This window comes from Carcharodon carcharias, chromosome 15 (assembly GCF_017639515.1).
Source record: "Carcharodon carcharias isolate sCarCar2 chromosome 15, sCarCar2.pri, whole genome shotgun sequence".
Taxonomy (NCBI): Eukaryota; Metazoa; Chordata; class Chondrichthyes; order Lamniformes; family Lamnidae; genus Carcharodon; species Carcharodon carcharias.
The window spans coordinates 21,910,542-21,925,024 of NC_054481.1; the positions used below are offsets into that span (position 1 = coordinate 21,910,542).

Genomic DNA, 14,483 nt, shown 5'->3' on the forward strand with positions numbered 1-14,483 from the left:
TAACTCCCCAGCTGCCCTTCAAAATAGTGCCAATGTATATTTGCTACTGCCTGTGAGGACAGTTGGGGCCTCGGTTTGACATACCATCGGAAAGACAGCACCTCTGACAGTGCAGCATACCCTCAGTTACAGCACTGGGAGTGTCAGCCTAGAGTTCTGTGTTCAAGTCGCTGGAGTGGGACTGGAACCCCCACCTTCCTGACTCAGAGGCAAGACGGCTCCCAACTGTACTCTTAAAGGTACACTGAGGCTGCATTTGAACACTGAATCCCAAACATAGATGAATAAGAATAGAGATACATGTCAGCATGTCTTGGCTTGTGCAATGTGAATGGGCATGATGGAGCAGCTTTTGATATTAAATGTCAATGAAAAATGAAGCACTTTGAAGTGTAGTACGGGCACTGGACATACAATTACTCACAAAGAAATAAAAAGAGCTCCTATTGAAGAAGCAATGTATGGAGTGCTGTATCGCCTTCTACTGAGCATGACAAAAATCCTTTCAGTTTATTTTCCAGTATATTTTGGCCTGCTTTACAGAGCTCAAAACTACAGGATGGATGGAGGAATTTCATTGCCCTTTTGACAGGGCAAGCTCTTCAACCGAAGCCATAGTGAGAATGAACTTGAATTTAATTAACGCTTTTCACATTCTCAGGACATTGCAAAGCACTTCACACAGCCGACGAATCACATTTGCGATGTAGTCACTGTTATTTTGAAGGCAATCATGTCAGTCAGCGTATCTTTCAAATTGTCATGAGAGGAATGGCCAACTGGTTTGGTATTGGTGATGTTAGTTGAGGGCTAAATAAAAAGACAATGAAAGAGCTTGCATTTATGTCGTGCCTTTCACCACCACAGGATACCCCAAAGCTTTTAATAGCCAAACACATACTTTTGAATTGTAGTCACCATTGTAATGTAGGAAATCCAGCAGCCAGATTTTTATTGAATGCAAATTTCACCATCTGCTGTGGTAGGATTATGAATATGAGTCCCCAGGGGTCTCTGGATTCACTAGTCTAGTGACAATACCACTACACCATCACCTTCACCCAGTAGTTAAGTTGCACACAGCAAAGCCCAACAAGCAGCAATGTGATAATGACCAGGTAATCTGTTATTAATTATGTTAATTGAGGAATAAATAGTAGTCATCACACCAGGGATCCCCCTGCTCCTTTTCAGCATAGTGGCAGAGGATCTTTTCCGTTCACCTGAGAAGGCAGACAGGGCCTCAGCTTAATGTTTCATCCAAAAGACAGCATCTCTGACAGTGCAGCACCACCTTAGTAGGGCACTGGAGTGCCAGCCTGGATTTTTGTGCCCAAGTAGGACTTGAACCCAGAACCTTCTGATTCGAGAGGCAAGAGGCATTGAGCAACAAAAGCAGTCAGTCTGATCATGTGACAGTGCAGCAGGGGTCATAGCGAATCAGACAGCTTGCTCTATGTCTCTGGCCATTTTGTTTTCCATTGGCATAAAATGAGCTGTGGACTCAGTGTCGCCTGATTTACACCAGTACACAACGTCAGATTTCCCCACTGTGCCAACATCTTCTGTTCCTGAGAAGACATTTATAATAAAAGAAAAGCAAAATACAAGCAGATGCTTGAAATCCGAAATAAAAGCAGAAAATGCTGGGAAAACTCAGCAGGTCTAGCAGTATCCGTGGAGAGAGAAAGTTTTCGCGTCCAACATGATTATTCTCCCGAATAATATGATGGACGCAAAACATCAACTCTTTCTTTCTCCACAGACACTGCCTGACCTGCGGAGTTTTTCCAGCATTTTCTGTTTTTATATTAAAATAAAAGGTTGGGTTGGAACTTTCTGGACTGGGCCATCCCAAGGTGTGCACTGTCAGTCAGACTTTCTCTGCACATTCAGCTTAGATTTGTATTTTTATGGTTAACTTGCTGAAGTGCAAAGCTGATAAAGGTGCAGTGAGGTCAATGGGGCATCTCAATGAATGATGACACTAACAGTCTATCTTCTAAACAGGTGAGAGTTCAAGACTGAGAAAGAAACAGAGGGATGATTGAAACGGAGTCAATTTTTGCAGTATAATGTCTTTTAAAAGTTTTACCTAAAACATGCACACCAGCCTGTATCAGTACTAATATTATGATATGTTGTAATCCACTGTATGCACAGGTTACAGTTACGGACAGGTTACAGTTATGGACAGTTTGCAGTTACAGACAGGTTACAGTTACGGACAGGTTGCAGTTACAGACAGGTTGCAGTTACAGACAGGTTACAGTTACGGACAGGTTGCAGTTACAGACAGGTTGAAGTTACGGACAGGTTGAAGTTATGGACAGGTTGCAGTTACGGACAGGTTACAGTTATGGACAGGTTGCAGTTACAGGCAGGTTGCAGTTACAGACAGGTTGAAGTTACGGACAGGTTGCAGTTACGGACAGGTTGCAGTTATGGACAGGTTGCAGTTACAGACAGGTTGCAGTTACGGACAGGTTGCAGTTACGGACAGGTTACAGCTACGGACAGGTTGCAGTTACAGACAGGTTGCAGTTACGGACAGGTTGCAGTTACGGTCAGGTTGCAGTTACGGACAGGTTGCAGTTACAGACAGGTTGCAGTTACAGACAGGTTACAGTTACGGACAGGTTGCAGTTATGGACAGGTTGCAGTTACAGGCAAGTTGCAGTTACAGACATTTTACAGTTACAGACAGGTTGCACTTACAGACAGGTTGCAGTTATGGACAGGTTGCAGTTCCAGACAGGTGGCAGTCCCAGACAGGTTGCAGTCTCAGACAGATTGCAGTTACAGACAGATTACAGTTATAGACATGTGGATGGTAAGAGTGCAGGAGGGAAGGCAATTGCAAGACTCCTTCTGAATCGCCATCTCCCCATGGCTGAAGAGCTCCTACCGGAGTCATAATGCTGATTCCGTCCTTCAAAAGGTACAATGGACATGATCTTTACAGCAGGACCAGTCCATGAAAAGTGCATAGTGCAGCAGCAACCTCTATTCATAGCCTTCTTTGATCTTACAAAGCCCTTCGACTCTATCAATGAGGAGGGACTGTGACACGCCCAAATTTGGCTGCCCACAGGAATTCATCACTATCTTCTGCCCGCTGCACAGTGACATGCAAGCTATGATCCTTAGCAACAGATCTGGCACAGGCACAATACGAGTGCGAACCGGGGTCAAGCAAGGCTGCGTCGTCGCTCTTTTCCATCTTCCTCGCCGCAACACTCCACCCCGTCTCCATGAAGCTCCTCGCCGGAGTGGAGCTCCACTACAGGGTGAGCGGGAAACTACTCAACCTATGACGCTTCTACTCCAGAACCAAGGCCACCCACCCTCTTGTCATCAAACTGGAGTACGCTGACAATGTTTGCATATGAACACACTCAGAGCTCCAAACTAGCGTCGACACATTCACAGAGGCGTATGAGAGAATAGGCCTTAGGCTAAACCTCCAGAAGACAACGGTCCTCCACCAGCCTGCTCCTGCTGTGCAACACTGCCCACTGACTATCAAGATACACGGTGAACCACTGGACAGCACGGATCATTTCCCATGCTTTGGGAGCTTCCTCTCAGTGAGGGCAGACATCGACGATGAAACATCGCCTCCAGTGTCCCAGCGCAGCCTTCAGCCGTCTGAGAGAAATAGTGTTCAAGGACAAAGACCTCAAACCCAGCACCAAGCTCATGGTCGACAGGGCTGCAGTGCTACCTGCCCTCCTGTATGTGTCAGCGATATGGACAATGTACAGCAGACATCTTAAATCCCTGGAGAAATATCACCAGCAATGCCTCCGCGACATCCTGCAAATTCAGTGGCAGGATTGGCAATCCAATATCAGTTACCTCTCTCAGGCCAACATCCCTAGTATCGAGGCACTGGTTATGGTTAATCAGCTACATTGTGCGGGCCACATTACCCGCATGCCTAACACAAGACTCCCAAAACAAGCTCTCTACTCCAAGCTTTGTCACAGCAAGTGGTTACCAGGAGGGCAGCAGAAACATTTCAGGGATGTCCTCAGGGCCCCCCTGAAAAAATGCAACATCCCCACAAATTTGAGGGGATCTCTTGCTCGAGACCACCCAACTGGAGAAGAAGCATCTGTGAAGGCGCCAGCCATTTCGATCGTCTCCGACAGGGCCGGGTGCGGGCCAGGTGCAATCAGCAGGAGGAGTGTCCCACAATCCGAGCAACTCATCCATTTGCTTCATCAAACACTACCTGCTCCACCCGAGGCAGGGTGTGCGGAGCCAGCATTGGACTTTATTGTCACCTCAGGACCCACAACCCTGGAGTGGAAGAAATTCATCCTCAGTCCTGAGGGACTGCCTAAGAAGAAGGAGCAGTTCCAGACAGATTACAATTCCAGACAGGTTACAATTCCAGACAGGTTACAATTCCAGATAGGTTGCAGTTCCAGGCAGGTTGCAATTCCAGACAGGTTGCGGTTCCAGACAGGTTGCGGTTCCAGACAGGTTGCGGTTCCAGACAGGTTGCGGCTCCAGGCAGATTACAGTTCCAGACAGGTTGCAGTTCCAGACCAGTTGCAGTTCCAGACAGATTACAGTTCCAGACAGGTTGCGGTTCCAGACGGGTTACCATCCCAGATGGGTTACCTTTCCAGACAGGTTGTGGTTCCAGATAGGTTACGCTTCCAGACAGGTTAAACTTCCAGACAGATTACAGTTCCAGGCAAGTTACAGTTCTAAACAGGTTACGGTTCCAGACAGGTTACAGTTCCAGACAGGTTGCAGTTCAAGACAGATTATGGTTCCAGCCAGGTTACGGTTCCAGACAGGTTACAGTACCAGACAGGTTATGGTTCTAGACAGGTTGCAGTTCCAGACAGATTAGGCATCCAGACAGGTTACGATTCCAGATAGGTTGCAGTACCAGACAGGTTATGGTTTCAGACAGGTTGCGGTTCCAGATAGGTGACGCTTCCAGACAGGTTACACTTCCAGACAGATTACAGTTCCAGACAGGTTAGAGTTCCAAACAGGTTACGGTTCCAGACAGGTTACGGTTCCAGACAGGTTGCGGTTCCAGACAGGTTGCAGTTCAAGACAGATTATGGTTCCAGCCAGGTTACGGTTCCAGACAGGTTACTGTACCAGACAGGTTATGGTTCTAGACAGGTTGCAGTTCCAGACAGATTAGGCATCCAGACAGGTTACGGTTCCAGATAGGTTGCAGTACCAGACAGGTTATGGTTTCAGACAGGTTACAGTTCCAGATGGTTGCAGTTCCAGACAGTTTGCAGTTCCAGACAGGTTACAGTTACAGACAAGTTACAGTTCCAGGCAGGTTGCAGTTCCAGACAGGTTACGGTTCCAGACAGGTTCAGTACCAGATAGGTTGCAGTTAAGACAGGTTGCAGTACCAGACAGGTTGCAGTTACAGGCAGGGTGAAGTTACAGATTACAGTTACAGTGTGAAACTCTATGAAGAGGAATTGGTCAAATATCTGAAAGTAGGTCTGCGGTGCCTTAGATAATATTTACCTGTTCCATTTAATCCAGCACTGGGTCAGTCAGTTTGAAATCAAGCCCTCTGAGTATTAGCATTCAAGTACTTCAGAAAAGTATTGTGTGAAGTTCCTTTGTCTGCCCTGTTTACAAAGCACTTACCCAATTATTTTCAAGTAGCCAGACCCTCTGTTTAAACAAGAGTTTCATGCAACACTTTTGTTGTATTCAAAGAGCCTTATTTCAAAGCAGATAATGGTCACAGTGCAATCAACGGACTCAAATTGCACAGCACCTAAAATATGAAACAATATAGAAAATGAAGAAAGTAAAATCAAAGTCTTACCTTTTTTTTTGGTGATGCTTTCGTGAAATTTGCGACATTCAAAAAGTGTGTCATTCCAGAGAATAGGCTGCAGAAACCTTCATTGAAAAATGTTGTAAAAGGATATATATATAGAGAGAGAGAGAGATAGAAGCGCTTCAAAGCATTTTACACCAGCATTCAGCAATCATTCTACCCTGCGGAGCCTGCACTGTGCTGCATTAGTGTTTAAGGTTGGAGGTGTTGTTTTTGGTGTTGAAGTATCCGTGAGTTAATTTGTTTGTTTTTTCATTCCCTTAGGGCATCAAAAGAAATTTATGCTCGCTGTGAAGAAACTGGCTGAAATCCAGCGAGCTACCCGCTATGACTCTGGCACTCTGAAGAAGAAAGCCCCGCAGTCACTGGAGATTGTGGCCATTGAGTCTCCTCAAGGTGAGAATGCCGAAAGCCAGTCTCCCAAGATGTCGACTTTCCAAGACAGCGAGCTGAGCAACGAGCTGCAGGCCGCCATGACCAGCGCCGGTGACGCAAAGGACGGCCTTGAGCTGAGGCAGGCCAACCACATCATGCCAGCTCCAGAGGGCACTGTGTACCAACTGCAAGGGGCCACCCAAGAGGGCGACAACAGCGGCGGTGGCAAGACAAAGCCGAATGGCACTGCTCAAGAAATGTTGGGAGGAGGGAACCAGTTACAAAGAGCGGCTCTGTCCAAAAGCCAGGAAAACCTGGAGGGCCCGAGCTACCGATCAATAGTCACAGAACAAGTTGGCCCCACAAGACGGAGTCACCGGCAAGGGGTTCAAAGAGCTAGTGTACCTCCAGCTCCTGGGAAGCCAAGAGAGTCCTTCTCCCATGCTCATCAAACGCTGGTCTCAATGTCAACATTTACTCCACCGCAGACGCCCACGAAGCCTAGGCCTTCCTCTCCACAGACTCTTAATGTTCCTCAGGCAACAGCCAAAGTGAAGCCCATCCCGCAGCTCCTGCAGACGGACAGGCCGATGTCCCCGAGGTCACTCCCACAGTCCCCCACGCACAGAGGCTTTGCCTACGTGGTCCCACAGCCTGTGGAAGGTGAAGGGATGACAGGGCCTGGCCACACATCTAGCCCGCTAGCCCAGGCTGTCCCTGTTCTGCCTGTCTCTGTTCCGGTGCTTTGCCTTCCTCCGCACGGAGACGATTCCGAGGGAGACCCTTCGAGGCCAAAGAAGCGAGCGCACAGCTTAAGCCGCTACGCCATGTCGGACAGCGAGCAAGACAAGGATGAGCTCGCCGTGCCCGACGCTGGTCCTTACGCCACCATCCAGAGGCACGTGGCGAGGAGCCACTCAGTGAGAGGCCAGTCTTCAGCCGATAAAAACGTTAACCGCAGCCAGTCGTTTGCCCTGAGACCAAAGAAGAAAGGACCGCCCCCACCACCTCCAAAGCGGTCCAGCTCTGCCATATCCAGCACCAATCTGGCTGACGACTTGTCGAAGGAAAAGGAAATGGGGACCATCAAGGACTTTGATGCCAAAGCCAGGTTCAAGGAGCAACGGCGAGCCAGTGACTTCGGGGGGACCGTGGAGACGGGCAGCGTCGGCAGCGTGAAGAGCATCGCTGCCATGCTTGAGATGTCGTCGATTGGTGGGGGTGGCAGGGCGCTTACCCTGCACCGATCGTTCAAGGCAGAGAGGGGTCTCGGAGGCTCCTATGGCCAAATGATACAACCAACCAGCTCGGAACATTCCAGAGTGGCCACGGTGCTGGCCACAGTGAAGCGAGGGCCTCTCGACAGGTCCCGGGATGCAATCGGATTAGACGGCGAGATTATTAACAGGAGACGGACAATTAGCGGCCCTGTCACCGGCCTGATCGCAGCCGCAAAGAAAGACAGGCCCGAAAGCGGCAAACCGGTGGCAGAAACGGAGTTACCCGTGGATAGGCTTCAAGTGGATCAGACCGGATCTTCCAGAAACAGCTCCTCCGAAAACTTACCGTTCGCTGAAGAAGGGAACCTCACAATCAAGCAACGGCCTCGCCAGCCCCTGAAGCCTGACACCGCCGAATGTCTACCCCACCTTCAGGTTAACTCCGAGGCCGTGAAGCAGCAGTATTCTGGCTTCACCGCGTTCGAACTCACGAGCACACTGAAAAGGAGAGGGAAGCCAAGGCCAACCCAGCAGCAGGAAGTTGTGGCATTTCATTTAACAGAGTCGAACACTGTGAAGCGGCGGCCGAAAACCAGGGAGAAGGAGCAACTGGAATCCCCTCAAGAGGCCCAGCTTCACGCAATGCTTCAGAATGGCACAGGAACCATTAAAAGAAGGCCCGTGTCAGACATGACTGGAGGTGAAACATATCCGAGCTTCCTGACTGTAGGAGAAATCCCCAGAAGAAACAGCGGAGAGCATTCCTCCCACCTTTCAGAAGGGGAGACGAAAAGACCTGTTAAACCCCCAGTGTCTCCAAAACCTTCACTTACTCAGCCAACAGGCATAAAAAGACATGGACCACCCTCAGCCAGTGCCAAGAAGTCTCCATTGCCTGGTCCCGGGAGCCCAGGTACATTTTCCAATTTTCTTTTTTTTTGTAAATTTACATCAGTTAACTTCCTGTGTCCCATTTGTCTCCTACAAACCACAAACATTCCTACAGCCCAGAAGTGGAATCGGAGGCGATATATTGATCTCAGCATCATTTATCAGGTAGGGAGATGCCTACTGTGAGGCGGCATTGAAGAAGTCGGGCTACCCATGCCTTGCTCCCTCAACCCCCTTAGCTCTCACGATCTGTTAATACCATCTCCAAGAGGCTGCTCACCGTGGTAGGGCTATAAAGCGTTGAGGCAGTGGCTGGCAGATCTGCCTATAAGCCAGTATAAAACAGAAAATGCTAAAAGAAAAAAATATTCAGGCAGCATCTGTGGAGAGAGAAACAAGAGTTAACACTTCAGGTCAAGCTCTGATGTAAGGCCATCAGCCTGAAATGTTAGGTTGGATTTTCACCCAGTCAGGATGGCTTGGGAGCCCTTTAGAAAGGGAGGGCCGGTCCCGATTCCGGAATTCCCAACCCCATTCCCGGTGTTGCCGATTTTCAGGAATGTCTGACAAGGCGGGGGCTGGTTCGGGTCAGAAGCTCACCCCTGGCCAAGGTATGCTTTCCAAACAACCCCTATGGCCCCTCATGCCCCCCCCCCCCCACCTTGCCAAGTTATGCCCCCCCACTCACCCCCAAGGCTCCTCATGAGCCCCCCACCCCCATGAGGCTATGGCACTTCCATGCCCACCATACACCATATAGAACCAATGAAACCTCTAGGGCGGACTCGTCCCAGATTTGCACTAAGTGTGGTAGTGGGCATAAAAAACGTTTTGCCCACCAGCCGCAATGGTGGATTTTCACACTGTATCATCCCTTCCTGGAGCGCCCTGCCTCATTAATAATGCTTTCACAGGAAAGACGCCACATCACTGGCAGGCAGGCTTGGATTTGCCCGCCGTGGCGTGACCTCAGCACTTTCTCGCTCTGGGTGCCATATTTAAAGCGCACCCAAAGCGCTTTATGTCTACTTTATGTCTACAGATCAGGACTGGTCCAGGTGACTGATGGTCCCAAACACAAACAAGACGGCTGTCCCCAAATTTAGTCGTGCCTCTCTGGGACACCTGCTGGATGCAGTGGAAGCCCACCACGATGTCCTCTACCCCCCCGCTTTAGCCACAGGAGGTCCACAAGATTCACCAATCCGGCCTGGAAGGCAGTGGCAGCCACGGTCAGTGCCAATAGTGCACAGAGGAGGTCAGCCAGCCAGTGCCGGAAGAGGATGAATGCTCTCATCCGTCCTGCCAGGGTAAGTCAACCATCTTATCACTCTCGACTCTCAAACTCACAAACCCATCACACATCCACAGGGATCTCACGCCTCAAGGGACCACTACCTCTCACACACACCCTCACACCTCCATCAGGCTCATACCCTCCAGAGCTCATGTCCTCATTCCATTCCCAGTTCCAAGTGTCCTGCTCACCCTCTCTCCATCTGTTTTCATGCAGGATAAGCTGGCTCACAACAGCAGGGAAAGGTCCCAGACAGGGGGTGGAGTGGGCCCACATTAGGCCCCTCACTCACTTTGAGGAGTGTGCCATCATGCTGACTGCTGAGGACATTGACCATGCCTGCGGCAACAGTGAGGTCGGCAGCAAACACCCACATGAGGATCCTGCACCACATCATCCCTCTCTCAATGCAACTGTGAATGCTGTCTCTCCTGCTTTTGACTGTGTTGCCGTGCACTAATTATCTCTACTTTGGTTCACAGGGAGCTCCCGCCAAGTGACCAACACCCTCAGCCAGTCAGTCCCTCAGCTCCAATCAACTCCTCACCTCCAACCAAGAGGACACCTCCTCCATTGAAGAGCTGGAAATAAGCGGCTTGGAAGACCTGTTGCAGCACTTACCCACACACTGCACCAGCGCAGAGAGACGCCCACCTCGGTGGGACCTAGATCTACAGCAGGCTCAGGTTCACAATCTGGTGATCACCGCACAGACGCATGTCTGCAGCAGGAGGAGGCAGGTTCAGCCGAGCTCTCTGGCATTGGAGGGCTGCTGGGGAAGAGGCATGTGTCAGGTCTGAGTCAGATGATGAGCCTCTGGTTTTGACCTTCCTACTCAATGCGGAGAGTCAGCAGAAGGCGGGGGACTATCACACAGAGCTGTTGGATGCCCTCAACAAAATGGCACAAGTGTAGGAGGAGCGCGTCGGCCTGCTCTCTGATGAAGTGGTGTCCACATGTGCGTGTGTGGAGGTCTCCATGAGAAAGATGGCGGATAACATGGAATCCCTGGTCCAGCAGAAGGTGGAGATGCATGCGGACCTCCACTCCATCGCGGTAGCCATGGGTGAGTTCCTGCAATGGTGACACAAGAGGGAAGTGGGGCACCTCGATGTCCGCCCCAGGTGCTCCTTCCCCTCAAGGAGTCAGGCCAGGGCCCTCAGGCACCCAAAGGGAGGAGGAGCGGCAGCTGGACACCCCTGGGTCATCCACTCAGGAATCTCAGAGGCTGTCCACGGGGTCCCTCAAGGCCTCAACTCCCCAGAGGACCCACACCAAAGGCATCAATAGCAACAGGGCTAACCATCACCCAGGCTGTCTCCGCCCCTGCTGCGGATGTCAGGGCAGCACCTAGAAGACTAGGGCATTCAAAAGTTAAAAAATTCTGATCACAGTTGGTTGCATGGGTCAACATGTTTTGTCACTTTACAATCTGGAAATATATTCACTTTCACTGAATAATGTGTATTCAACTTCATTAACAGGCTTCGCAAGTCCTCCCACTGCATCCCCCCCACTAGCAGTTCAGCTGCATGCAACCAGCCTACGAGTGATTCTGGATGAAGAAGTGTGTGTGTGTGGCATGGCCCTTTGAAGCATTCTCCCACACACACGGAGCCTTCCTCCGTCACACACGTCTCACTGTCCTGTATGTTTTCAATGCTGCCTGCTGGGGTTTTCTTTCAGTTGTCCATCTGAGCTGACCTGTATCTCCACCCACCCACTGATCACACTCCCATGCTGCACCTCTGCCCGTCCAACATGAGGCTCCACTCACTTTCGATTTCGACAGCCGTGGTAGTCCTAAAGTTTCTCATCAACTCCCCCCATCCTTTCCCCTCCCCCAGTCACCTATGTCCTTTCCCCCAACACTGTTGACCCCTCACGGCCTCACCACCCAGCTCCCCAGCATCACCTACCAACCCAAACCTTTGTTTTCCCAGGATGTCCAGGAGAACATGCATGTTCCCTACCTTCCTGAGAATCCCATCCCCATCCACATTCACCTCCTCGATCTCCTTCCCACCCCCAGGATCCATGTCTGCCTCCAAGTCCCCACCTATCACCCTCGCCGTTCCATCTACCACTACCGGCGCGCCCTCACCCTCCCACCCTACTGGCTCCCCCTGCTCCCTCTCGCATTCACCATTCCCTCCTACCCCGCCCACCTTCAGTTCACTCCCCAGGAGGCAGTCATTGACTCCACATACCCCTGTCTTGCACATTCACCTGGACATCCCACCCTTACTCCCTCCTCCACCTTTACTCCCTCCTCCCCCCAGACACCTTCCCTCCTCCGAACTCCCTCCTTCCCCCAGGCACACCACCCCCCCTGAACTCCTTTCTCCCCTCAGACATCTTCTCCTCTCCGAACTCTCTCCTCCACCCAGACACCTTCCCCTCTCCAAACTCCCTCCCTTAAACTTGCTACATTCTCCCCCTCCTCCCCCATACTCCCTCCTACCCCCTCCCAGCTTCAACCCCCCCGACACCGTTGTCCTCTTCCTCCCAACCTCTCATCCGCCTAACCCCACTCCCGACACCTTCGTCCCCTCTCCCAATCTCACCCCTCTCCCCGGCACACCTTCCTATCCCACTCACAGTTGGACCCTTCCTTCCACTCCCCCCCTCACTGATCATCTGTAGCAGCCCATGGCCAAGACTGTGATGTTCCGAAGCAGACCCAAGACATCAACGGAGACCTCCCAACTTCCATGAGCTGCTTCGCAGCAGGACCTATGTCCATGAAAATCCACCCAGCGCGTGATGTACATGTTCCTCCAGGGTCCGGTAGCTGGAGGGCTCCAGAATCTTCTCCTCTGATGTCCATGATCTGAGCAAGGCCGTAAAGTTGAGTCCTGACATCTGCACGTCTTGCTTGTCCAGATGTGTTCTGGGTCAGCGTGGTTTCCTGCCGGAGTAATGGTAAAGTTGGTGTGGGAGGACAATTCCAGTTGTGTCTTACTTTGAATCCCATTACCGGAATGCAAATCAGGTTCGTGCTGGCCTCTGGCGGGATTTGCGTTCCGGACACCATCGGCTGATCCCGCTGTGATTTCACGCCAGCGTGAAACCAATCTCTGCCCCTTAGACCGAATTGTTCCCCCCACATCTGCCATGACACCCGCCTCCAATGGGATCAGATGATTCCCCCCACAGTGACAGTGGGATGTGCTTAAAAAAAGCTTTAAAAAAATAATGATAACTTTCCATTCTCTGAAAATAAGAATCCTCTTTGCTACAGCCCAATAAAAGTGTCAATCACCCAGAACCTTTATAGTACCAATGGCAGAATCTGCAAGCACTTGAAACTTTTTTTATCTTGTGTAAATAAACATTGTGAAAATGTTTCTGTGCAGAGCACAGAAATCCAGAGCTGTCAATCATGCAATGTTTTTCCTGGAGCTCAGGTGTTTGAAAAGGTTAATGTATTTCTGGACTATTAGGCAAGCCTCATTATGTATGCTTAGCTGGCAGTTCAGTCATCCATTAGATTACTAAAGCATCTAAGCCCCACATTGCTTCTATACAGTAAGTGAATGGACATGAAAGTGCCAAAGCTTGGTATGGGGGGGGGGTGGGGGGTGGTGGTTGGTGGTGGTGGGGGGTTATGAGCAGCCATAGGGGTTATTTGGGGCGGGGGTTATACCTTGGCATTGTGGGCATGAATGGCCTAGAGGATGGGTGAGGGGCATGAGGTGACATGGGGCATGAGGAGTGTGCAGGTTTTGAGGAGGGGTGAGGGCTGGAGGGCCTTTTATTGTTGTTGTAACAGGGGCAAAGTCCCACAGGACCCGGAGACCCGCCTCCACACCCGGCAACCCCTGTGGCCGCCTCTGAACTTTCTCCTGTGTCGGCCGGCCCGAGTGCTGTCCACACCCACAAAGAAGAGCCCATCCTTGCAGGCGCTTTCTCCGAAGGTGGGCAGGGATTTTTCCAGCTCTCACTGCCGGCCTCAAGGATGCAAATCCAGCCTGTTGGCTCTGTTTCTCATCCCTTGCTGGTTTTTTAAGAATGAGACTAGAAATGTTTCCTTTTATCCTCAGTTGAAAGAAACCGAAAGTGGGACTTGCATTCATATGGTGCCTTCCATAACCACCAGACGTCTCAAAGTGCTTTACAGCCAGTGAAGTAGTTTTAAGTGCTGTTGTAGGAAGCATGGTGGAAAATTTGCACACAGCAAGATCCCACAAACATCAATGTGGTAATGCCCAGATAATCTGTTCTTGTGATGTTGACTGAGGGATTAATATTGGCCAGCAGACAGGGCCTCAGTTTAACATCTCATTCAAAAGACAGCGCCTCTGGCAGTGTAGCACTCCCTCAGTACTGCACTGGAGTTCAATAAATAAGGCCATGCTGTTATTTTCCAAATAATTATGCTGTATAGCAATAGGAGTAGGTGCTTCTCTCCCCATCACCCCCCATAATTCAGTTAGATCATGGCATAACTCTAACTAAACTCTATTTACCCTCCTTTACTCCATATTCTTGATATCCTTAGCTAAAAGGAATCCATCAATCTCAATCTTAAAAGCCCCAATTAGCCCTGAGTCCACAGCCTTTTAGGGGAGCGAGCTCCAGATTTCAACTACCCTTTACATGGAAAATGTGCTTCCTGATTCCCCGTTAAATGGGCTACCTCTAATTTTAAGCTTGTGTTCCCTCGTTTTTGATTACCCCACCAGAGGAAATGGTTTCAATTAGATATAACTGTTTTGTGCGCTTAAGATGTCAGTAATCTGGTGAAGGTTCTTACTTTTGTTTGATCCCCTCATAGAATACAGTTCTATTAAAATTATTTTTTCTGAAATTGTCCATTCATGTGCATAGATCTTTGATGAAGAATACT

General features: G+C 50.1%; 1 protein-coding gene across 1 annotated transcript in view; it reads left to right on the forward strand.

Moving 5' to 3' along the window:
• Positions 1 to 14,483, forward strand: part of caskin1 (CASK interacting protein 1) — a 651,886-nt gene that overhangs the window by 625,121 nt on the left and 12,282 nt on the right. Inside the window, exon 20 of the mRNA XM_041206678.1 lies at positions 6,113 to 8,356. Coding sequence (XP_041062612.1) covers positions 6,113 to 8,356 — 2,244 coding nt within the window. The remainder of the gene's footprint in view (positions 1 to 6,112; positions 8,357 to 14,483) is intronic.